The 26,567-nt window shown below is 43.9% G+C and overlaps 1 protein-coding gene across 12 annotated transcripts in view; it reads right to left on the bottom strand.

The window, feature by feature from the left end:
- Window positions 1-1,961: 1,961 nt before the first annotated feature.
- SEPTIN5 (septin 5) overlaps window positions 1,962-26,567 on the bottom strand; it is an 88,733-nt gene continuing 64,127 nt past the window's right edge. For 9 of the 12 annotated variants that reach the window (XM_056532337.1, XM_056532344.1, XM_056532282.1 and 6 more), the window contains 6 exons: window positions 26,099-26,200; window positions 25,619-25,715; window positions 23,422-23,557; window positions 19,458-19,487; window positions 17,311-17,413; window positions 1,962-6,527 (listed from right to left, as the gene is read on the bottom strand). In XM_056532337.1, the coding sequence (XP_056388312.1) occupies window positions 6,471-6,527; window positions 17,311-17,413; window positions 19,458-19,487; window positions 23,422-23,557; window positions 25,619-25,715; window positions 26,099-26,200 (525 nt within the window). In that variant the 3' untranslated portion in view covers window positions 1,962-6,470. The remainder of the gene's footprint in view (window positions 6,528-17,310; window positions 17,414-19,457; window positions 19,488-23,421; window positions 23,558-25,618; window positions 25,716-26,098; window positions 26,201-26,567) is intronic. The other 3 variants (XM_056532294.1, XM_056532300.1, XM_056532331.1) reach the window with 1 other exon arrangement.

Genomic DNA, 26,567 nt, shown 5'->3' with positions numbered 1-26,567 from the left:
ATGCGGGTGTACAGGTTGTATGGACAATGTTGCTATTTTCTGAGAGGTCATCAGAGTTTTTTTAAGTCTATATGCAGTACCCTGCAGTTTATCCTCACGCACAATACTTTCTGCCATGGGCAGTCCCACTTCATGTTTGTATGCCAATCTGTTTTTGGCAGCATTTGAGTCTGAATCCATATACAGTGCTGACAATCCCTATGCGAGATATATCAAGGCATATATGAGGTATGTCGAAGACATCCTCATGGTGTGGGAAGATGAGGAAGGAGAATTCAAGACCTTTGTCGAATACCTGAACCAAGTCAACCAAATGAACATGACATTCAATAGTCAATTTGGGGGAGATTGTATCGAATTTTTGGACCTTTTGCTATACATCAAAGAAGAACTCTATCTTACAATATGGAAGCTCTCACCCAAGTTAAAAATGGAATTCCTTTCAGTCAGTTCCTCAGATTGAAGAGGAACAACAGTGAGGAAGCTACTTTTCAAGCTCAGGCTAAGGAGATGGCCTCAAGACTGAGAAGAAGAGGCTATCCACAGCAAGTGGTCAATTCAGCTCTCAGTAAGGTCAAGGTTAAAATATGAGAAGATCTGCTAAAGGAAAAAAGGCACAAAACAAAAGCAGAAGAGATTTGTGTTTGCATTCAGGAATAGCATCATGAATGAAAGAATTAGGTGTGTGATTAAGAATAACTGCCACCTGTTGGAAGAAGAACCTGATTTGAGGGAGATGGCATCTAGAGGTCCCATTGTCACTTATAAGAGAAATTGTTCTATTGGTGAGTTACTGAATAGGAAAAAGGAGAAGTGCAAGAAACGAGACCTACTAAATGAATCCCAAACCAATTGGCTGACACGAGTAGCCCCAATGGGGAATAAGAAATGTGGCAGCTGCCCACAATGTAAATACAATAGTTGCATGAAAATGGGACGTTTGGGAGGCCTCTTTTTTTCTATCCATGAATTGATTACATGTCCCACATCGTATGTAGTGTCCTACATCTTATGTGATTGCCAGAGGTTTTACAAAGGGAAAACCATACGACAACTTCGTATAAGGATCTGTGAACACCTGCATTCTATACAAACTGGCGTTGGAGCCCCACGGCTTATAGAACATATAAGAGTAACACATGCATGTGATATTAGTGGTCTTAAATTTGGTGGCTTAAAAGTAGTAAGAGCAGCTAAACCTGGACATGATAGGAAGACTTTACTATTAAGAGCGGAGACCTATTGGATTTTGCACATGGATGCCCTTTGTCTCAATGATTGTATCGAAATGGCATCACTTTTGTAACTTATCATCCTGTCTTTATCTGCAGTATGTGTGGCTTATAGCTCTGTGCTCTCCTCACCTCTTCTTCCATACCTTATAGTCCTTATAGGCCAATGTTAGCTTTATGTCCCTTTCCCCGCTACGTCAGTACGGTCCGATCACATGATTTGTGTTCTCTCTTTATCACATGCTCAGCGCTATGATGGAAACGAGGCTGGAAGAAGTGCACACCAGCATGAAACTGCCAGCAGTCGCTTCTGAGCACCCTGCAGGATGTCTGGACCTGGGTCTGGTGGAGGATCTGATGCGGAATCGACAGGCTTAAGCATTGCAGGATACCGTTTATTCTTTTTACTGGTTTCATAAATTTACTTGGGTATATCTCTAGTTTCCAGCAACCCCAGAACCGCGGACCCATGACTACAGTCTCTCTAGTTGGTTTTGCTACATGGGTATTAGTGTTCCTTCAGGGCTGGGAGCAGTAGTGCCACTATACTTATTCTCTCTATATATGGTGTTATATATATATATATATATATATATATATATATATATATGTACACACATACATATTTAGCAAATGAGGGAAGTCTGAATTCACACATACAGTTACTGTGTGTCCATGTGCAAAATAGGAGGAACATTAGCAGCCGCTCCAGATTGACAGACAGCAGCATAAATTTTTTAGGTTTATTAGGATTCTCAGGTTGTAAACATTAATTACAGCAACAATCGGTATAACAAAATAATCACTGGGTGGATATGCACTGTAGGAGGCGGGTTACTTTTAGACAGTCGTACAGTAGGGCACAGGTTCCACCTTACATATAAGGTGGCAGAGGCACTGGATTAACAGGCAGTGGGTTTGCTTACCCCTTCATTCCCTACAGATCTATCAGCTGAAGCAACAGGTGATAATAAACCAAGGCATCAACTATAAGAATGTGCATTACTGAGTCTCTATTAATGCTATTTACAAGAATTAAAGATCGTGGAGGTTCCAGTATTAAACATTTCTAATTCATGACCTTATGTACCTATTATCCTGCAGATAACATTTTAAAGATGAGCCTAGAAATGGAGAAACAAGCAGATGAAAAAAGAAATAAAATAAAATAGTCTCATATGACATCTAAGTTAAAGTAAAATAGTAATATTTTGTTCACTGGACTTGGCATGTGCCAGATTATTAAATATCTGCTGTTAGAAAGAAGAATAGAGATAAAGGTATATTCTATTACAGAGCATGGTTTGCTGCATAAAAGACAACAGAAGCTAAAGTAGTACAGCTCTGATATGAAATGTACCTGTTGGCAAAGCATAAATGTTCATTCTGCTGATATGGCTGAGAAACAGATACAATTATTTGAGAAAAAAATGAATACATGTCAACCCATAGGAGTAAACTCAAAAACAAACAGTCTGGCATCTTCAGATTTATTTTTTTACTGTGGAGCAAATTTTCTATGGTCTGGTGCTGTAAGTCAGATGTCTTCAATATGTGCAAATATATGCACCCCTTTCAATTAATTGAATCACCCGACTGTATATGCCTGTAGGGTCAGATATAGACATGGAGAACCGGGGTGACAATACTAACACTGGAAGTGTATTAGAAAATTTTAAATTTTATTTGCTGAAACCAAGAATTCTTTCTAATTTCCCATTTTACTGTCTATATTTTAAAATAATCATAAAATTTCGCTGTTTTCTGTCTAGCTACTAAGCGTGAAACAAAGCAGAGACTTCCTTTTTTGTGATGAAAAGAAGGAGGCTGCTGGAATGTGATCTGTACAGCATTAGGCTAGGTTTCCACACAGGTGTTTCTGACATTTTCTGGAAAACTGCCACTGCAGTTTTGGAGGCAAAGTTAAAAGTGTATGCAAAAGTAATGGGTAATATAAAGGAAGGACTGCAGTTTTCAAAGAGGAATGACCTCTTCAAAGGTCACAGAGCACACCCAGTAACCTTTCCCATATATGTAAATGTAGATTATATCTCTAAATGCTGTTGAAAACAGCTTGGGCAAAATGGCAGCTCCCATAATATTGTACAAAAAAAAAAAAAAAAAGGTTACAAGCAAAAAATAGAAACTGATCAGAAAAAAAGAAGATGGTTTAGTATCTGGCCCTAAGCAATAAAATTCCTTTTAAGAATATTAGCTTTTTCCTTAAATACTTAGAAAAAGGGTGAGATAAATGGCACCAGAGTCATTTCCTATAGAGATGAATTTGTGTATCTCGAAGTATTATTCTTGTAAAGGCAAGAATAAAATAGTTACTAAAAGCAGCGCAACTGATAGATGACAGAGCAATAAGCCTACAATACGTAGAGCTGCATATTACTCAGTCATTTGTATGTGTAAGTATAGAGAAAATGTAATATGTGTATAAACTGTCGACAAGGTCTGCAGGAAAGATCCATTGTTGTCTTTGTACCTCTGCTACAATATAAATGATGGCTAAACAGTGTGCATATCGGTAATGTTGTGATGTAACGCTCTATGTACATCTCCTTAACCAATTCATGACTGAAGAACTGTAGTACTCTTAGTTTAAGTCCTCGTGTACCATATTGTAGCTAGTTTTATACAGAGCAGTGAAAAGGCTTTTTATAGTAGTACACATTGTCTCTACTATGCCAATGTATGCTTTTGATTTCATACTTCATTATAAGCTGTATAAGGTACTTCTCTAGAAGCATTGCTGCATAAGCCCTTAGGGTGTGTCTGCAATGCTGTATTTGTAACCTATGTACATCTGCATATTGTTTGCTAAAAATGAAAATAAATTCCAGCATTAGTGCAAACCATTCTTTCCAGGGACAATTTTTGACCCTTTCCGGAATCGGTGTGGGTTTCAGCAATTTCCACTGATCAGCTTGTATGGATAGGGCGTAACATCTTAAGATGGGAAATACCCTGGCTAGAAACAGTTTTTGATGCAGTTTTTAAAGGGGTACTCCGCAGCTCAGCGTTGGGAACAAAATGTTTGGAAGCTTAGAGCCGGGGGGGGGGGGGACTCATGTGATGGCCCCGCCCCCTCAATGCAAGTCCATGGGATGGGGCGTGGCAGCTACCACGCCCCCTCCCATAGACTTGCATTGAGGGGGCAGGGCGTGACGTCATGAGGCGGCGGGCATTAACGTCACAAGCCCCCAGAGCCGGCTCTAACCATTCGGAACATTTTGTTCCCAACACTGAGCAGCGGAGTACCCCTTTAAGCCTAAATCAGAAGTGGATCCAGCAGGAAGGAGAAGTATAAGCCCTTCCGCTATATAATCAATTGCATCAAAACCTCCCACAAACACTGCACATATGAATTCAGCCTTAGGGTACGTTCCCACACGGCGTATTTTGCTGCGTATTTGCTGCGTATTTGGTGCTGCGTATTTTCCTACCCATTGACTTCAACAGAGAAAATAAAATACGCAGCAGTAAATACGCCGTGTGGGAATGTACCCTTAGAGTACAATCACATGTACATAAACCTCTGTGGGTTTCCTGCTGCGGAAATTCCTCTGCTGGATTTTTTATTTGCCGCAGACCCATTGAAGTCAATGGGTAGCAACATAATCCGCTGCAGGAACTCCACAGATTATGTATACGTGAAGGAACCCTTAGGGTGTGTTCACGTCTTACAGTGGTTTCACCATGGCTTGTACAGGTAAAATATATATTGTTGTCTATTGAATGCGCTACATCAGTAGAAGTCACACAGCCAAAAACCACATTGCAAAACAGCAAAAAATTGTGCTAAAATATGCAGTGTTGTCACATACATTCTACCTGCGCAGAACATAAAATTCCCAGATATTACACACTTAAGTACAAACTGTAGTCTTTAAGCCCCGGAGTATCACTATATATGAATGTATGGCATGGAGCACTGTCTTCTCATGCCCAACTGTGTACTGGGAGAGACATAGCATATAGCAAAGTAAAGGATATATCCATTCTATTATCCACTTATAACTATGATATAATTAAATAAAACACTTAGTATACACACACTCTTAGAGATCTGATCCATATGTTTACATGCAGCAGAACAGAAGCCAAAGAAAAAAAGCCCCAAACTGTAGTGCTCGAGTAATAGTGATATGCTTGGTCCCTTCCAGCTGGGGCTATGAACACGGTAAAGGCCATTTTATGTAAAGGTTGTCATGGGCATGGAGGCTGCAGCTGCCTTCTCTACTTGTGTATTCAGAAAGGCAAAGGCAGCATTATGCATTCATGAATAACATGGTAGACGACTGCTGCTTAAAAACTCCTCATACAGTATCTGCTAAAGATGTGAACTCATGAAACGTGAAAGGCTGCGTCCATACGATGCGGTTGCTAGAATGCTGGAACAATATTTTCAAAGGGAAAACCGATAAAAGATCCAAATAGAAAAGTATAACTATCATTTCAATATCTATAGATATACAGGAACAGCACCACAACCTCACTGGATGAACGCGGCCTAACAGAACAGAGAATTTTAGAGGGCTTTATTTCCTTTCACCTGCACTTCATGATGTCATATGATGGCTAGACGCTTATATCGCTCTGTGTATCCCTTTGCGCTGCTGTCCAGGCAATACTTCCTCTGGTGCTCTCTAAGATTTAGCGGTTATTGGTCAAGTAACTGTGAGTAAACATTGGTACAGCAAAACAACAAAAAAAGAAGTCCTGAGTCCAAGAAACTGCAACACTGTACAAATAAAAAACACAAGCTTCTTGTAGAGCAGGGGTACGGTGTAGGTAGAAAACAATGACTGAGCCACCTCCCTTCCCGAGACACATCCCTTCTGTGATAATGACAGAGCCATCTGGAAGATGCACGATACATAGAGATCATCACCCAGTATGTCCATGGCTGCCATTTCCAATGCACACTTCAAACTGTCCTGAAAACACCCCAAAAAGATGGTTCCGCTGTAACTCAAACGCATAGGGTTGGACATGGCTGTAACAGACAACAGACTTTAGCTTCATAGGAGGATGGCTCCATGAAGGGATGTTCTGGAGAAAGATGAAGAGTCAACAGAGGGAGGAGTTCATATTGGACGGGTATTTGAGGACAATAAATAAGATACTGCAATGAGTCCATGGGTACCACATCCATCTCCAAACTGATCCTTGAAGTGACAGGTTGGGGAGCAGGAAATGTGAGGGGTAAGTGCCATCGGGATGGGGCGCTCACTGCTCCTGTATCTGCTGCTGCATTTTCTGCAACATTTCTTGCATTCTCCGCAGCTGGAAGGAAATAAGAATGGATCAGATGAAGACAAAGACAGTGATCATTTCTACAGGACTAATGGATATATTTTATAGTTCATACAAACAGATGTGTGATAAAGCAGGAACACAATTCTACAAAACATAATAACTGCATAAGTCAGCTATCAAACACACTGGAGGAGATTTATTAAAATCGGTCTAGAGGAAAAGTTGCTGAGTTGCCCATAGCAACCAATCAGATCGCGTCTTTAATTTCTGAAAAGGCCTATGAAAAATGAAAGCAACAATCTGATTGGTTGCTATGGGCAACCCAGCAACTGCTCCTCTGGACAGGTTTTGATAAATCTCCCCCACTATCTTACTGTACTGGTATGAGGCTTGCCAACCTGCCCCCTGATGCCTGCTGTTAGGGGAAAAAAAGCTTAAAATCCAATAGCAGCAATCTTTCTTCCCCAGCCCCTACCTTCCTGGGGTAACCATTAACAGAGTTCTCATGTAATCCATGCTCCCAATACATGCACCCTTGGCTGATCCAGTTATATGTTTCATGCTTTTGGGGCAGATATCTTTTCACACACCAGCTTTAGTCTTAACCCGTCAAGGACGCAGGGCATACAGCTACGCCCTTGCGCCCAAGTCCTTAAGGGTACAAGGCGTACCTGTACGCCTTGGTCCCGTTACCGGTGTTTAAAGCGTTCTCACGAGCAGGGAACGCTTTACACCCGGTGGGTCCCGACTGCTATCGGCAGCCAGGACCCAGGGTTAATGCCGGACATAGCTGATCGGGTAGATGCCTGGCATTAACCCTTTAGACGCCGTGTTCAAAGTTGATTGCGGCATCTAAAATTAAACTGAAAGAATCGAGATCGTGATGTCCGATCAGCTGAGAGGACAGTGAGAGGGCCCTTACCTGCCTCCTCGCCGTCCAATCGGTGTTCTATTGCTCCAAGCCTGCCATGCAGGCTGGAGCAGCAGAGCACCGATAACACCGATCTATGCTATGGCATAGCATTGAACAGTGTATGCAATCAAAAGATTGTATAGTTTAGCCCTCTATGGGGGCTAAACAAAAAAAAAAGTAAAAAGTGTAAAAAAGAAAAGTTAATAAATGTGACTAAGCCTCCCCTAATAAAAGTTTGAATCACCCTCCATTTCCCATTTGTTAAATAAAATAATGTAACTAAAAATAATCATATGTGGTACTGCCGCGTGTGTAAATGTCTAAACTAATAAAATATAAGGTTAGCTAAACCGCACGGTCCATGGCGTACACGTAAAAAAAGTACCAAAGTCTAGAATTGTGCTTTGTTGGTCACCATACCACACCATACCATAAAAATATTAATAAAATGTGATCAAACGTCCCATCAAAACCAATAAACACTACAGATGATGGTGCAAAAAATTAGCCCTCATACATCCCCGTATGCGGAAAAATTAAAAAGTAATAGGGGTCAGGAGATGACAATCCTAAAAACACAAATTTTGGTGCATATACACAATTAGTTCCATCAGGCACTTCTGACCATATCCCTTACTTGTAATTTGAAAATTTCTTTAGGGACTGAGTGATGTACTTTTAAATTGGATGTACATCCTTTATCAACTTGTATAACCTTATATACCAAAAAACCACCAGTTGATGACAAAGCATTACTTATAAAAAGTATAAATTTTTATAAAATTTTCCATATTAAAAAACATATATGGTGCTCAGTGAAATACAGACAACAAATAGCCAGGAGACCACTCATATGACTAAACAGTATACTCCATAATAGGAAAATAAAACAGCATAGTGGTAGTGCCTAGGATCACCACAAAAAGGAGATTTTTTTGTACTCACCGTAAAATCTCTTTCTCGTAGCCTTCATTAGGGGACACCTTACTGATGGGTATATGCTCTTGCCACTAGGAGGCGCTGACACTAGGAAAAAAAAAGTAGGCTCCTCCCTGGCAGAATATACCCACCCACCTGCAGTGAGGTAATCAGTTTTGTCACAAAGCAGTAGGAGAAGCAAAAAGAAATACGTTGGAAGGACCCTAGAAAGGAATCCCAGATAAACAACCCAAGAACCGGAAAAAATAGTCTGGAAAAAAGCCGAAGAAATTGGTGGGTGTGGTGTCCCCCAATGAAGGCTAAGAGATTTTACAGTGAGTACAAAAAAATCTCCTTACTGAACTGATGGGATGTACCAAAGCAGTCCCCTAGGGTGGGAAAAAACAACCACCAAAGAAAAGGAGTCAGTCCCAAGACTGAACTCACGTGTTCACAAGGCATGCGGACGAGCCCCCCAGACGGAGACACACTAGGCTTGGAAATTGAACTCCCGGAAGATCTCCCGTCCAAGGAGATGGACTAGGATGCCAAGGGAAGGGCTGTCCTCTGTAGAGACCCAAGACACCCGGGTCATATAGAGAGACAAGAAAACACAGGAAAAAAGAAAGATGAAATCCTGCTCTCTAGAGGTCCGGTGCATGAGAGCAAAGACCTGCACAGCCGCAGACCCAATAGCCTCTGTCCTAGGGGCCCGCCATGAGCACCCAGAATGCGACAATAGCCGTACTGGTATAAAGCGGATAACCTGAACGCACTCCAACTTGTGAGGAAATGGACCCCGAAGGAAGAAAGAAGCGGCAAACACCCAGAAAGGGGGGGGGATCTCAGATACCGGAGAGACCGACAAGTAAACTGGAAACGTAGAGTCACCTGGAAGACAAACCCCTGAAGAGTAAGGAAAACAGAAGTGCGGGAAAACTCTCCGGGCGACAAACTTCCATGAAGAAGTGAAGGAGTGCAGAACAGAAAGATCGCCCTGACTAAAGGGATCGCGGAGGAGTCTTGGACGGATCACTACACATGTCCAAGACTTGAACCATCACCAAGGAACTGGAAGAGCCGTCTGAAAGGAAGGCACACCACAGCATCCTAGGACAGAATCCAAGCCCAGGAGACCAATCAGTCATAGATCTCAGTGGTCCAAGCGGACCAGAGCCCATTGAAGAAACATCCCGCCAGAATGGGAACAGAGGGAGAAGCAAATGAGAACCCAGCTGGGATTCTCAGGGTCTGCGCACAGGAAGGATGATTCCAGAAGACTTAGGTGTCAGTGCAGTACAACTGACACAGACAAAAGGGAAGGAAGAACACACCCTTCCAGGGAGATTGTACAAACTCCGCCAACAGAGGAGAGAGCCAAGACTGCATGAGCAGCAGTAGATAACCAAAAAACAGAAAGAGAGCCAGGCTGTGATAGTGGACAGTAAGCACACAAGCCTTAACAGTAAAATCCCCTGTTGAATGTTCTCAGCAAAAAAACAAGGGCCCCACCAGATACTCCGCCTATATAGTGGGAAAAGCGAGATGGCATAATCTTGGCGGCAGAAAAAAACTCAATAAAATAGTCCCTCCAGAGGAGGGAAAACAAGGGTGGTCGAGATGAAAACTCAAGGACAGACCCATGCCAAGCTCCCTGATCCCGGTACCCCCTGTGGAAAGGGGATTGACAAAACGCTCCAGGCACAGTAGGAGCAGGGAAATGCTGCCCCACAGGCACGGAAAACTTACTATGCGGGCGGAGCCCCAAGCGGCAACCATCACTGTTTGGAGGAGCCACCTTGAACCAGAAGGCATAGGGAGGGGCTCAACTGACCGTTGCCCCAGCAAGCCCCATGTCAGAACAGAAGTGCTCAACCACCGCAGAACTGCAGAAACAAAATAACCGGAAGCCCTGAGGCTTACCCCACTCAATAAAAAGAAAGGTGGGCTCTACACCTACAGAGCGGTCTTAGCATATGTAGGAGCACATACATGGGTACCCCACGATAGCAGTGGGGTACCAAGACGGCAGACACGAAAGAAACAGCAAACATCCAAGGGACTAGCAGGAAGGGAGGTATGCCTCTAGCAGACCAAAGGTGCAACCTAAGATAGGAGAACAGAGTGATGCTGCTGTGGCTGAGAAAGTCCCTGGGACCTGCAGAAAAAAGGCCCACACCCCATCTCCTAATGGTGCCATACACCAAGGCTACAGACGCAGACTGAGGAGATGAGGAATGAATGTGGAGCAGGAAAAATGCAGACACAGTGTGACTTACAGGTAGAAAGGTCCCAAGAACCCACAGGTACACACTCTGTGGAACTGCACCTGAAAGAGAAACACCGGACTGCAGCAGCGGCAGAAACAGGGGAGGTAACCAAATGGATCAGAACACCATGCAGACCCAGTCTGGCTATGTGGCAAAGGGACCGAGGCCATGCCGGGTCCCGCATACTGAAACACACAGTGGTGTGAGATATCAGCCTGTAGACCGAGGAGCAGGCATGCAGAGAGGGACCTGGCCAAGTAGGTAACCCTGCAAACCAGGATGTGGTGCATTGTATAAGGCCCATGGGGCAACATGGGGAGACTCACTCCAAAACTACATCATGGTAGTGGGAACCTGAACTACCGTCCACGGGGTGAAAGTAGAGCTGGGCGGCATGACCAAATATGGGTATCACGGTATTTTTGTAACTTATGGCGGTTCCACGGTATATAACAGTATTTCTCCCCCCCCCCCCTTTAAATCATGTGACCCGCGAGCGCTGTTCTGCTCCCCCCACCCCCCCCCAAATTAATCATCAGCCCAGCGCTGCGCTGTCCCCATTCGGCTACTACTCACATATGTCACCCGCAAGCGCTGCCCTCCTCGTCCTCCTGTTTGTTGCGGGCCGCCTGCGCTGGCTGGAACTCTGTACTGTACGGCTGGTGATAGAGTGAGCCCACTGTCATGTAAGAAGACGGGCAGAGCTCCTTACATGACAGTGAGCTCAGCCTATCACCGGCCAAGGCGGAACATCGCTGCGGCCGGTGATAGGCTGACGGCCGCATAGGGATACAGCATAGGGATACAGCGTACAGTACAGAGTTCCAGCCAGCGTCAGCGGCCCGTAACAAACAGGAGGACGAGGAGGGCAGCGCTTGCGGGTGACATATGTGAGTAGTACCCCAATCGGGACAGTGCAGCGCTGGGCTGATGATTAACTTGGGGGGGAGGGGGGCAGAACAGCGCTCGCGGGTCACATATGATTAGTTCCCAGTGCAGCGCTGGGCTGATATGGTATTGCGGTATGGAAAAAAATTCATATCGTGCAGGACAAAAATTTCGGTATTCGGTATGAACCGGTATACCGCCCAGCCCTAGGTGAAAGTGTTTGGTAGGAGACCCGAAGTAGTAGTATTAAAACCGTATGGCCTACAGGTAAAGGATTCCCGAGCACCCAGGGTCACTCCATTCACCTCCCACAGAAAAAGGGGTACTAGAGTGCTGCCTATCCAACGGGCGACCCGGTGGTGCAGAAAACCCCACAGACTAAGGATTGTCTGACTGGTATCAATCCCGTATAACCGTAGGGAGCCTCCACCAGATCCTTCACCAAGCAGTGAGGTACGAGAATGGATCCATAGTGGACAGCGAATCACTCAGTCGGGCACCTCGCACAACGATGAGGTACCGGAACTCCAGCCGCAGATACAACAGTCGTGAGATGTGTGACAGACAGTGTAGTAAACCATGCAGACCACTGTCTGGCTTACTGGTATGGATCCATGGTGGACAGCAAGTAATTTCGTTGGGCACCTCGCACAGTAGTGAGGTACCGGAAGTCCAGTCACAGATACACCAGCCATGTGATGTGTGACAGGACCTGTAGGAAACCATGCAGACCACTGTCTGGCTTACTGGTATGAGTCCATAGACGACAACGAGTCATTTGGTCGGCACCTCGCACAGTAGTGAGGTACCGGAACTCCAGCCGCAGATACATCAGCCATATGATGTGTGACAGGTGGTGTAGGAAACCATGCAGACCACTGTCTGGCTTACTGGTATGGGTCCATGTAGACGAGTCATATGGTCTGTAGGACACACTGGGTCAATTCTTCGTATACCGCACACAGCTGTGGGGTATCGGAACTCCAGCCACAGATACATCAGCCGTGTGACAGGCGGCAGAGGAAACCATGCAGACCACTGTCTGGCTTACTGGTAGGGGTCCAGAGCAAATGAGTCATTCCATCGGACACCTCACACTGTAGTGAGGTACTGGAACTCCAGCCGCAGAAAATTCAGCTGTGTGACAGGCGGCAGAGGAAACCATGCAGACCACTGTCTGACTGACTGGTATAGGACCCTAGAAGACAACAGGGTATTCCTTCGCACACCTCGCACCAGCAGTGGGGTACCGGAGTGCCAGCCGCTAATGTGGCAGCCGTGAGATGAGTGACAGGCAAGATCACTGTTGGGCATAGTGTATCAGGGCCAAACCATGCCCACACAGGGATATTCCCATGGAGAGCTAGTGGTGGATGTGAGGATCCGGAGCACTAGATGCCGTAGCCTGTGGAGACATGCCAAGAACAAGACAGGATGGGTGGCCGGCAGACATGACAGATGAGGAACCTCAAAAGATACCTGAGTGTCTGTCAGGAACGCCAAAGAGCTTGCACAAAGGTATGGCACTCAGTGGTAGGAGAGAACAGATTGCTTGAATATATCCCCGATAGTTTTCAAGGGACCGTGCATCCCTGGCAACAACCTGCCACGGCGTTTCGCATATGCTCCATGACAGCGAGCAAAAATGCAGAATTAGGGATGCCAGAGGGATACATTAAGTAGCTCCTGTATAGTGCATAGCATGTCACAGTCTAGGGTGACTGAAACAATAAAGCAGCCCACAATGCAGACCCTAGGAAAGGACTGCAAATATTAAACTGCCCGGCCAAGGCTGTAATAGAATCAGAATGCCATACAAGAATTGGCCACAAGAGGGTGCAAAAGTACACCAAATGGATATAGTGCCCAGGAAATGTGTGTGGATTTTTTTTTTTTTTTTCAAGGCTGCATGTTAAAATGTAATTTTGCATCTATTATTACTGTTTGGTCCACTGGGCACTTGATCTCTGCACCTCATGGTATTAACAAGATGCAAGGAGTGTGAACTACCGTCCACGAGTAGTACTCTTAGGCTGCTTTCATAAGAAAAAACACACACCGTGGATAGCTTCAGGAGCGGCGACGGCACGGAGCAACACACTTAGAAGCGCCTGCTAAGCCGCCGCATAGCTCCAAGGCTAGGGCAACAGAACGGCCCGGATAGGAGGAGCTCCTTCCGGGCTGCAGCTCAGGGAGGCCGACGGAGCCGCTCTCAAAAAAAGGTGGAGGGGCGGAGCTAAACTCCGCTGGAGGAGAACAGTGTTAAGGCTGCGGATAAGCACCCGTGGGCCATAATAAAGAACTGCATAGAGTGCGAACCAGGAGGAGTGGCGCTGCCTGACCTCCCCATTCGGCACTGGCTCAGGAGGGAGAAGAAAGAAGGCCATGAGCCGTCATAACCTCCAGAACGCATGCTGGCACAGAGGAGAAGAAGGGCAGAGCTACGTGCCGCCATAATCCCCCACCCAGCGCGCAGCCGACCCCTAGTGACACCTGCAGAGATGAGCAGGGAAGCCAAAAGCCCCTCAACATCTGCCGGAGGGAGCCGCTGCAAAAGGTCGGCGGCCGTCCTCAGTATACAGAAACACAGCCCCCACACATAAGGACCCCAATAAAGGACAGAGTCCCTTTTTAGGTGAAGGGGGGAGAGTACATACTCATCTGCAGACGCCAGTTTCTTATACTCATCTTAGGCGTCTTCAACTAGCTTATGGCCGCACTGCATCATACCAGGCTACTGATAGCGGGGCGAGCAGGGGTGATGGGGGACCCGGACCCAGGGTACAACCTCCAGGTGCTGGTCATTGGTGGGAAGGGGTTAACAGTGCATACTTTTATGACCCATGCCCCTTAGCCGCATATGGGGGAACAGGTAGCGCCATGCTCCTGAACCCCCACCTGAAAAAGAGGGAAACAAAAGGGAGTAAAGAATCTAACTAAACAGCCCTTACTAGAAAATGATAACAAAGACCAGGCCTGGGGAGCTCCCAGACCTGTGTCTGCCTCCTAGCTGACACTAGCTAAAACTGATTACCTCACTGCAGGTGGGCGGGTATATCCTGTCAGCGCCTCCTAGTGGCAAGAGCATATACCCATCAGTAAGGTGTCCCCCAATGAAGAGCGACCGAAAAATGGAGATATAGCAGTAGGAATATGAATGTATATATAATAATGGTAATATCTTTCCATATGAGTACGATAACAGTACAGTTTCACTATAAGGCATAAGGGAAGGCCGAGGCGCACAAGAAGTAAAACCACTATGGGTTGGACACCCTAAACCACTCCACAGTATGTAAATAGCCTAGTACATGAAAACCAACGCTCATATGTGGCGTTACTGCAACTCAAACATGCTGTGTATGCAAGTGTGTTCGCTGTGTATGCAAGTGTGCTGGGGTCCGGGAGCACACTTGCATACACAGCATGTTTGAGTTGCAGTAACGCCACATATGAGCGTTGGTTTTCATGTACTAGGCTATTTACATACTGTGGAGTGGTTTAGGGTGTACAACCCATAGTGGTTTTACTTCTTGTGCGCCTCGGCCTTCCCTTGTGCCTTATAGTGAAACCATACTGTTATCGTACTCATATGGAAAGATATTACCATTGTTATACATCCATATTCCTACTGCTATATCCCCCTTTTGTGGTGGTCCTAGGCACTACCACTATGCTGTTTTATTTTCCTATTATGGAGTATACTATTTAGTCATATGAGTGGTCTCCTGGCTAATTGTCTGTATTTCACTGAGCACCATATATGTTTTTTTAATATGGAATATTTAATAAAAATATATAACTGGTGTTTTTTTGGTATTTAATTTTGGTGCATGTAGTTATAATTTTTTCAAGTAGTAAAATAAAATAAAACCCACATAAATTGGGTATCCTTGTAACCATATCGACCTACAGAATAACGATAAGGTGTCATTTTTACCGAAAAAAGCACTGCGTAGAAATGGAAGCCCTAAAAATTAGCAAAATAGTTTTTTTTTTTTTTTTTTTTACCCCACAAATAAGTTTTTTGGGTTTTGTCGCAGATGATGTTATAAAATAAGTGATGTCATTACAAAGTACAATTGGTGATGCAAAAAACAAGCTCTTATATGGGTCTGTAGGTACAAAATTTAACACGTTATGATTTTTAAAAGGGGAGGAGGAAAAATCAAAAAATTGAAAGTTGAAAATGGGCTGAGTCCTTGAAAGGGTACTCCGCTGCTCAGCGTTTGGAACAAACTGTTCCGAATGCTGGGGCCGGCTTTGGGAGCTTGAGATGTCATAGTCCCGCCCCTCATGTCATCACACCCCACCCCCTCATGACGTCACGCCCCACCCCCTCAATGCAAGTCTATGGGAGGGTCTGCAGTATGCATGCCTTTTAACCCCCCACACCCCCTAAGGCCTCCCCAGCCTTAGGGATAAGTACCCAAATCACTTATGGCAGTGCCACTTATGTCTTTTGTCTATAAAATGTGACTGGTTCATTCACTTGAATGCCAATTACAGCCTATGGATAAAAACAAATTTTTGCTATTATTTCTCCTTAATTTTTGGCCAGAAAATCTATTTTCCAAAAATGAGTTTTTTTTAACTGAAAACATAAAGGGTAATCCTGTTGGCAAGTCCTCATTTAGTCCAATGTCACTGTGAATAGTCTTCATTGTTGAATAGTATACTCTTAAAAGGGCACTCCACCCCTAGACATGACATCAAGGGATAGGGGATAACATGTCTGATCACAGAGGGTCGGGCCGCTGGGACCCCCTGTGATCTCCAGGACAGCACTGTGGCGTTACGGTCACGGAAGCCTAGTGCTTCCATGATCATGACGTCATACCACGCCCCCTCCATTAATGTCTTTGGGAGGGGGTGTGGAGGCAAGTACACAGCTGTCACGCCTCTTCCCATAGACATGATCAGAGGGGGCGTGGTGGCTGTGATCGCCAGTCATTTGGCACGGAAAAGAGTTCGCTCCGTGCACCGGATGACTGGGAGGCATGGCGGAGATTGCGGGGGTCCCCAGCGGACGGATTTCTGCGATCAGACATGTTACCCCTATCCTTTAGATAGGGGATAACATGTCTGGCGGCTGGAGTAGCCCTTTAATATAATATTAGTACACCTTTTCCTTTGGATTTCAATGCTTTTCTGGTCATGTATGATCATCTTCGAACCTGCATTATATGGTCTATGCCTTTCTACACTTAACCTTTAGTGTAAACTGTTTTAAATTCATTATTAGGGGCACAGCACAGTCATTCAGGCTTCGGTGTGGTCTTTAATGCCAAGGATTTGACAGAGCACTGTGAAGCAGTGTGCCATCTAGTGGCTAGACATACAAACTGTAACCTTTTCATGTGACTTTTCAGGATAAGCTGTCCTGTGTGTGTACATGAGGAGCACCAATATTCTGCTATGAATCAAGCTCTGGAGTAAGTTCTGATACTTAAAATAAGCTCTTGTGAAGTCTCTTTGTAGTCTCTCTATTTGCTTCTAGCCCTATTCAACCACTTATCTCCTATCTTAATTCTCGCCCTCCCCTCACCATAGACTTATATGGGTAATATGTAACCTGGTCTCCCAGTAAGCTGCCGAATATTTTGTAAACAGTTTTTTTAAGGGTAAATAAAAGTTTGGTAAAGGGGGGAGAGTAATTAGAGAAGAAAGCACTTTTCTCTGATAAGATATTTTACATCTGTTTGTACTAGTGATTTATGCAAAGTTTACTGAAACAACAGTAACTATTTAAGGCAATTCTAAGAAGGGTTGATCTTTGAGCTTTTTACAATGAAAAGCCTGGCAGGCACATACTATATACCTCTTCATCCTTCATTTTGATAAGTTTCTCTGTTTCAGCGTCAGGTGTTGGCAGAGGAAGAATAGGGATGGGGCTCTCTATCCTGTTGTCCTGAGTCAGTTTGCTGTAAAATACATGACACAGTGTCAGCAATGAATAAGCACTAAATAGTTTAGCTATTATTTGTTAAATAATTTTAAATAAATGTAAGTATTTGTACAATAAGTCTTATTTTTATTATAACATTAATCTTCATTAGGTTATTCAATGTGCATACAACATGTAGCCAGTATTAAAGTACTGGGAATATTTCTTGCTTCCATAGAGGACATGCATAAGGTGCTTAAAAGGGAACTAAGCATCAGATTTTATCATATATAAAGGCAGCTGCGCTGTAATCACGACCTCTCTGCATGATTGACAGTGTGCGTCACTGCTCTGCTCCCTAAGCAGACAGAGCAGAGCGGTAACGCAGGCTGTCAATCACACGGAGAGGGTGTGATTACAGTGCAGCCGTCAGGACTAGGTAAGTATAGCTCCCTGCCCAGGGGACTTCTTATGGGGCTGGCAGGAGAAACTTACTAACTTCATATCCTCCTCATCCCTGCGGGCAAGAATGTCCCAATAACACGGAGAGGGTGTGATTACAGCGCCGCCGATGGGACTAGGTAAGTATAGCTCCTCACCCAGAGGACTTCTGGCGGGAAAAACTTACTAACTCTATATCCCTGCAGGCAGGAACGTCCCCCGGGATAGTGAGGATGAAGATTTACCCCATATATCGTGTTGCCATGCATTATCTATGGTAAAATCTGATTATTGGTTCCATTTAACTAAGCACTTTACATGAAAATCGTGTAATAGGAAGAAGTCAAGTACTTTTTACAGTTATATTTGATACTGGCCAGCTGATTTTCGACACGTTGAAGGTAAGTCCAGAAACAGTAGACAGACCGGAGAAAGTTAGGCCATGTTCAGACAGAAATGCAAAAATGTATAGAACAATACATGTATATGTATTTTTTTAATACCCCATCAACACCTAAGGAAAAAAATCTGCAGAAAACAGAACATGCTGTGGACTTCGAAATCCTTGGCATGCTCTTTCTTTTGCAGAAATGCCATCCCCATTCACAGATCAAGAGACAAAGGTAAGGACAATGCGGTAAGAAGATTATATCACGAGTGCTCAGGGTGACAGTCACCTGTGGTTACAATGCTAACATATAGCATGAGGGAAAGCAGATATTCAGTCCCTTCAGACATAGTACTGTGTGATCTGACATCAGGCGTGGAGAGTAGCTGCACTCAGGGCAGGAAGTGCATGGGTCAGTTTTCCAATGGGACCTCTAGTACCATAGCTGGCTGGGTCACAGGAGGGATGATGGTTTACGTGTCTCTGGTTTGCAGTTGTGAATGCAATCCCGGCCATGCAAAAAGCGATGCTTCAAGTGCCATTGGAGTATGAGCAAAAGAAGAGCATGGACAGTGTGGCATCCCGCTCTGTGATGGTGGTGCACATGGTGTGCTGTTTAAATCTTCACTTTATTTGCCTTTTCATGACTGAAAGGACAGGGTAAGGAAATACCTATTATTTCTCCTGTTAATATGCAACATGCTGGATGGTGTCCTGAGCGGTCCGAAAGATTACTTGCTTAAAGATGTACTTGCCCATGTTGGGTATGTAACTTGGGGGTATTAGGATGCATATCTTTTTACAAGATCTTGAGGATTGGTCCAGATTTATCGGCTTCCCTGAGGACTCTGAGAAGGGGGTGCAGTTGTATTACTTAAAATTGGCTCAGAGGGAATATTTGTGCCCAACATCTCTCACTACATGGAGTACGCACATTGCGTCCTGGTAAAAAAGAGCCCATCCTGGTTCTTCTGCAAGGAGGCTATTATCTAACATTTTTTACACCGGGACAGAGAGCGAAAAGATATATATGGTTCAAAAAATAAATAAACTTTCCTAATTTCATAATATGTACAACTGCCTAATGTACAGCCCGGAGTGATGTTGTGTTTCTCCATGCCTGATGTCAGACCGGACAGAATAGTACATCTGAAGGGACACTAAGATATGAGTAGACACCATATTAGTAAGAACCCAGTGATACTGCCATATAAAGTTTAGTGACAAAATGTGACTTAAGTTTAACCTTAACCTTTCTGCTGTGGTCATAACTTCTTCATGCCTTTAAAAGACAAAAAGTGATAAAATGTAATATTTCAGACTTGAATATGTATCACACTATTGATTAATAGGATTATAAGGTAAATGATTGTATTGACCTTGTTATTAAACACATCTTCTGTAAACTCTATTAAGGCCAGTATTTATTATAATCTATGGACTTTTTTTTGAGCATGAAAGGATTTGACAATTAACGGAATAGATCTGTCTTATGAATACAATAATGTAGTTCTGCTGTATGGTCTAGGGACCTCCTCACCTTCACAGTGGGGAAACCACTTTGGTGCAATAATAGTGTGCAATGGCATTATAACAGTTGTTCTTTAAATGGGGTTTTCCAGGAAAAACTGATTGAGGATAGGCCATCAACACCTGACACCTATGACAATAAGCCATTTGGCCAAGCCCCGGCATATACAAAGTATACAGAGCTAGAAGCCTTGACTCTGATCACTGTATAGTGGTAATGCACGGTTACTGCAGCGCAGCTCCAACTGAAGTGAATGGGAGATGAGCTGAAGTAATCTGTACACCCACAAGCACAAGGATCAAATGTCACTGACAAATAAGAGAGCAAAATTGCATTTTTGGTGCTTAACTCTGTGGCTTAAAGATGGTTTGTTATTTCACGTATACTGTATATGGTATGGATTTAAATAGGGCTGGTCAAAGGGAAAGCCCCAGAAATTTTGCTAAGGGTCCTCCGCAGAATTTGATCCAGCCCTGATGTCAACCATATCTTTAAAGGTAATCTGACAGCTGGTCCACCCGTACTAAACAGATTTCACAGGTTTATAGTGCGGGTAATCGCAAATAAAATGAGATATAACTTACTCAGATCCATTGTCCCATTTAGGATATATACACTATTATGGACATTTATCAACGGGTTTAGTCAGGTTTTCTTTACTATAATTGTCGCAAAATTGTAGCAACTGCGACTACGCGATTTTTCATGCGACATTTTGACTGGAAAGCGAGAAAAGCAAGTTTTCCAAAAATTAACTACGTAGTAATCATTTTAAAATGGACTACGGGTAGTCAGGTATTTATTAACTGCGACAGTCGCAACTGCGCAAAAAAAAGTCGCAACAGGGTTAAAAATTGGCAAAATTTACTCCAGCTCAGACATGGAGCAGAAAAAGCTACTACCAAAGTAAAAAAGGAAAAATTGCTTACGTGAAAGAAAATTATCAACAGGCTGAAACCAGTTGATAAATACGTCACACATAAGCAAAAAAAAAGTAAGGAAAAAATTACTAAAAAAAAGAATACATAAGCAAACATTGATAAATGTCCCTATATATTATTCTGCATTGATAATATGTAAATTTTTCCCTTTGAGCACAGGAACTGGCATTCCAAGCATCCCTGCCCCCTGTTCCCATATGCCCTCCCACCTAGTAAATATTCATACTCTGCACCCATGTGAGCGCTCTGTGGGAAGGCATATGGGAGGGAACGGCGGTAGGCATACTCTGAATATCTGCTCCTGTCTCCATTGCACAAAAGGGAAAATGCAGTGTATATCTCCAGAAAGGAACCACAGACTGGAGTAAGTTCTAACTTCTTTTACTCAGGTTCATCCACATTATAACCCTGTACTAAAAATCACTGTAAAGATTTTACCTTCATTTACATAGCAATTGTGTGATTTTCAAAAACACAGTACAACTGCGCTATTTTTACCATGATTTCGGGAAATAGCAGTAAAATTGTATCAGTATTGTGATAAGTGGTACCACTTATTAAACACCACATGTGAACACAGCCTTACATTGCAACTTTTGTAGCGCTACTGATTGATTTTAACTCTGGAGCTACAGCTGCAGTCTAAAACAATACATTGATAACAAATATAAACGTGTTGACTACAGCTGTCACTTTAATAGTTAAAATCAATCTTGCAGCACTACATAAAGTCACAGTGTGGCCTAGGCCTAAAGAGTAGAAATAGTCAAGAGCAATACTATAAGTGTCATTTAACTGTTTTTTTTCCTGTTCTGACACTGTGGGAAAGAGGGTACCCCAGCATAGAACCACTCAGAACGTAATTGAAAGAATTTAAGCAGCATAGCTCGTGGTGCTACGCTGTTTACGATAGGGATCGACGGATATAGTTTTTTAGGGCCGATACCAATAATCTGTGGAGGTTAGGGCCGATAGCCGATAACTTATACCCATATTCCGGTATAAGTTAACAGCTATTCATCCCCCCGCGACACCGCTGCAGATCATTGATTTAAAGCGGGCGCTTTAAATCAATGAACTGCAGCGGCTTTTGCGGTGCCAGAGACCACCGCCGCCACCCGCTTCTCTTCCCCTGCCTGTCCTGGGGTCCTGAATCCTATCACTGCCACCACGACCATCCCCCCCCCACCGCACCGCACCCCCCACCACCGCACCGGCCAGAGACCGCCACCGCCACTACCCCATTGCCTCTCTCATCCCCGGATTTATAATTACCTGTTCCCGGGGTCCACACTTCTTCTGGCTCCTGCGCGTCCTCCTGAGCTGTCACTGTGCGCACCGACGGTGACATCACGTTTAGGACGTCATTGTGCTGTGCAGCACACAGCGTAACACAGGACGTGCAGGAGCCAGAAGTAGCCCCGGACCCCGGGAACAGGTAATTATAAAACCAGGGATAGGGGAGGCAATAGGGCAGCAGCCGGGTTGGTGGTGCGCTGGTGGGTGCAGCGCGTTGCGCTGCGGTGGTGAAGGGTGCGGCGTGGTGGTGTAGGGTGCGGTGCGCTGGTGGGGGGTGTGGCACGGTGCGGTGGTGGAGGGTGCGGCACGGTGCGGTGGTGGAGGGTGCGGCACGGTGCGGTGGTGGAGGGTGCGGCGCGGTAAAGTGGTGGAAGGTGTGGCACGGCAAGGTGGTGATAATATCGGCCAAACCAATAATCGGTCGATCTCTAGTTTACGCACTTCCATTTAAGTCAAAGGGAGTTATGCAAATTGCATAAAACTACCTCCTCAACTGTTTTTGGTTTCCAAAAGAGGAGGTCAGGGATACCCCTTTACACATAGAGCAGACTAAGTAACAGGCTGAACTGGATAAATGTATGTAATTTTTTTCAGCCCTATAAACTATGTTACTATATGGAGGCTTTTAGTAATGCTCAACAATAGATAACAACTAGTAGTTCAGCTTTAATGCCATGTTCATTGTATAACACACTAAATAGATACTGTATATACTTTAGTATAAGCCATGTTTTTCAGAACGATTTTTCATGCTGAAAAAGCCCCCCCTTGGCTTATACTCGGAAAAAATATTTTTGGCATACCCACTAGTTCGGGGCCGGCCCGGAGTGGAGGAGAGGGTCTCCCGGTAAAGATGGATGGCCCGGACCAGCTGACCCTCCCCACCGGTATGCGGATGGTCCCCGCAACTACTAGGCAACAGGAAAGGACCGAGAGAGCAACAATCGGGGAGGTGAGTAGACAACGAAAGGGGGGTCTGAATGATGACAGGGGGTGATGATGACAGGGGGGTCTAGATGATGACAGGGGGTGATGATGATGGGGGGATGATGACAGGAAGGGTCTGGATGATGATGGGGGGGTTGACAGGTGGTGATGATGATGATGGGGGGGATGATGACAGGGGGAGGGAGTCTGGATGATGACGGAGGGGTCTGGATGATGACGGGGGGATGATGACAGGGGAGGTCTGGATGATGACGGGGGATGATGACAGGGGGTGATGATGACGGGGGGGGGGGTCTAGATGATGACAGGGGGGATGATGGATGATGACAGGGGGATGATGTATTTCCCAACCTAGGCTTATACTCGAGTCAATAAGTTTTCCTAAGTTTTTGGGGTGAAATTAGGGACCTCGGCTTATATTTGGGTCGGCTTATACTCGAGTATATACGGTAAGTATATTAAAAGAATTTGCATGTAATGATTTACAGATACATTACCTAGTCATCTGCTGGATACATTGGGCTCTGTAGTTCTCATAATGTACATCACATGTAACATCCTTCAGGTCATGCATATGAGTCCGGATCAACATATTTCGTAGCTTGACAAAGTCACAATGTGCCTGGTTCTCTACTGTGAACACATAGAAGGACAGACAACAGTGTGAGATCAATACTGTCGTGTCTAAGGAGAGAAGATGGCCAGCACCACTACTACATCACTTGGATCTGTGCAGCTAATCGGATCCACAATAGCATTGGAGCAGGACGAATCCTTGTATATTCATATGGAGGTGCTAGAAAGAACCACAGGATACACCTCAACAAATAGCATACAAAGACATAACACGGTATCCTGCACTCTCTGCTAGGATTGTGACTCGAAATTTCTACCTAGAGTGACCGGAAGACCTGCCTTCCAGAGGTGCGTGGGGCGCTCAGAGGCAATAGGTCACCTCTGAGCGCCCCACGCACGTCTGGAAGCCAGGTCCGCTGGTCACTCTGTGTAGGAATTTCGAGTCACAGTCCTAGCAGAGAGTGCAGGATACCGTGTTTTGTCTTTGTATGCTATTTGTTGAGATCACACTAAAATATAGCGCTGTGTATCTTATCGATATTTTCTAAACATTAATATAAAGTCTATTATTTCCTGTTATCAGCCATGTCAGGCCAGAGAGAGGGGGCTGTAATGTTCTTTAAAGAGATCACTGACAGTGCAGTCATAAAAACATCTGCCCTATGATCACAACTTTACATCTCCAGACACTTTCATATACATATGTAGGAGTGGTATTAAAACACATACAGGATGTATCATTTATAAAAGATGTAGCATTTTGGTGAAGTGGCCCTTCAAATGGTTAGAATTAGCACAGCGTGTTCCATGAAGATGTCTGGACTGTTTTGGCAGGAGACAAAGGCTTCTTAATTCATTGTGAAAAAGTTGTGTCTGGGAAGCAGAGGAAGTGCAGCCATCACCGCTGTAATCTGAGGGGGGATCTGCGCTTTGTTCTGCGGGGCCAAGCCACTTATACATCAAACAGCTGGAATGAAAGCAGAATTGTCTTTCTTGTTGTTATGGCTTTTAAATATAGCTACTGTAAATCCTGTTTTTTTCCTAACTTGCAATGTGTTTAAGGTCATCTCAGCGCACAGACACAACTTGCTTCCACCTGCCTGGCTTTCTGTCTGCTGTATGTGTGGCATACAAATAGTGAAGCTCCGGGGCCCCCTCTCCAGCATTCACACAAGAAGCATATGCAGGATTTTGTAAATGGGGAGGTTCACAATCATAATCACTTGTATAGTACAAGCATATAAATACTCAATGTCACACAAAAATCTATACATGCATTCACACACACATACAAACTGTAGTCCACAAAGACATGTATAAGTGTATATCAACAAACACACACACATACATGATAGTACCGCCTTCTTACCCAGACCAGCTTTTGAGACCATTTAGTGACCATTATAAGACCATGGTCCGGTACTCCGGTGGAAAACATTTTTTTTTTGTTTAACTGGTGTCAGAAAGTTAAGCAGTTTAGTAAATTACTTCTATTAAAAATCTTAACCCTTCCAGTACTTATCAGCTGCTGTATGCTCCACAGGAAGTTCTTTTCTTTTTAAATTTCTTTTCTGTCTGACCACAGTGCTCTCTGCTGAAAATTCCCATAGAAAACCTCTCCTGCTCTGGATAGTTCCTGACATGGACAGAGGTGTCAGCAGTGAACACTGTAGTCAGACTGAAAAGTAATTCAAAAAGAAAAGAATTTCCTCTGTAGTATACAGCAACTGATAAGTACTGGAAGGATTAAGATTTTTAAATAGAAGTAATCTACAAATCTGTTCAACTTTCACCAACTTTCACCAGTTTATTAAAAAAAAATGTTTTCTGCCAGAGTACCCCTATTAGTGCAATTTCAGGTCTTCACAAAGAGGTTTCATTGTACATGAATACACACATACACAGTATACACAATGTGACACAATGTGATACAGACAGACAGATAGACACATTCACACATAAATGCTATGACAAACACCCACTCTGGTTAACAAAACCTGATTTATACAATATATTCTACTATTCTAATGACAATTTACCTTCACTTATTTCTGTAAAAGACTTATAGAATCTATATCAAACTGGAAACTGCCAGTGACATTCAAGTTGGTAACTGACCTTCCACTATGCCCCATGGATAGAGACGACCTCGTACCCTCTGTCCTTTAGCTTCTACCACTGTATTGCTTCCAATTACAGCAAATGGTGCACTTTCCTGTAACAGAAAAGTATGCGATAAAGCCACAAACAAAACAGAAAAAGCTTAAATACATTTTAAAGCCATAAAACCAAGTGATTGCACATTGGAGCAGATGGCATTTTATTACACTGTGTATTATAATATGTACTATATCATAAAGCATTTCAAAATACATTATTAGGGTAGGAATAACTGGTGATGTATTCTGCTGCGTATTTGCTGCTGCATGATTTCCTACCTTTTGAAGTCAATTGTAGCAAAATCAGCTGCATATTTTGAGAACCACTGAATTCAATGGGTAGGAAATTATGCAGCAGCAAAATACGGCACGTGTGACCCTACTCTTAGGAACAAAAGGACATAGAAAAGTAAAGGGCCAGCAATCCTGTCCTCTTCACCTTTAGCTCCTTGTCTTGCTGTTTGAAGTCATCATCCTCATCGGAATCACATTCTGGGAACTGATAGACTTTTATTCCAAACTTTTCAATCTCTTCTCTCACCTGAGAAAGTAGAGAAGGATGGTTAATAATAATGTAATAATGGAAAGAAATATGACAGCTTTATGGAAGGTGCAGCGACGATGCTGGAATTTATTATCTGCAGCAATCTCACCTTGTTTCCTATGAAAAACATTGAGGTAGCATCACAGTGACACCACAATTTTACCTCAACACGCATGTGACATCTGTCGCAGTATAACATCAGTCTAAAATGAAGGAGCCTCCGCACTTTAGGGTCAACTGATCATACTTGGCCTATCATCAATGTAAAATCCCAAACAACCATCTAATGCTCTGTTCACACTGACATCATGGCTTCTTTTTTAAAAGTCGAGTCATCTGATTAAGATATGATCCATTTTCCCCA

The sequence above is a fragment of the Hyla sarda genome, chromosome 1, assembly GCF_029499605.1.
Source record: "Hyla sarda isolate aHylSar1 chromosome 1, aHylSar1.hap1, whole genome shotgun sequence".
Taxonomy (NCBI): Eukaryota; Metazoa; Chordata; class Amphibia; order Anura; family Hylidae; genus Hyla; species Hyla sarda.
The sequence above is the reverse complement of the archived record's forward strand: the minus strand, read 5'-3'. Positions and strand labels throughout refer to the sequence as shown.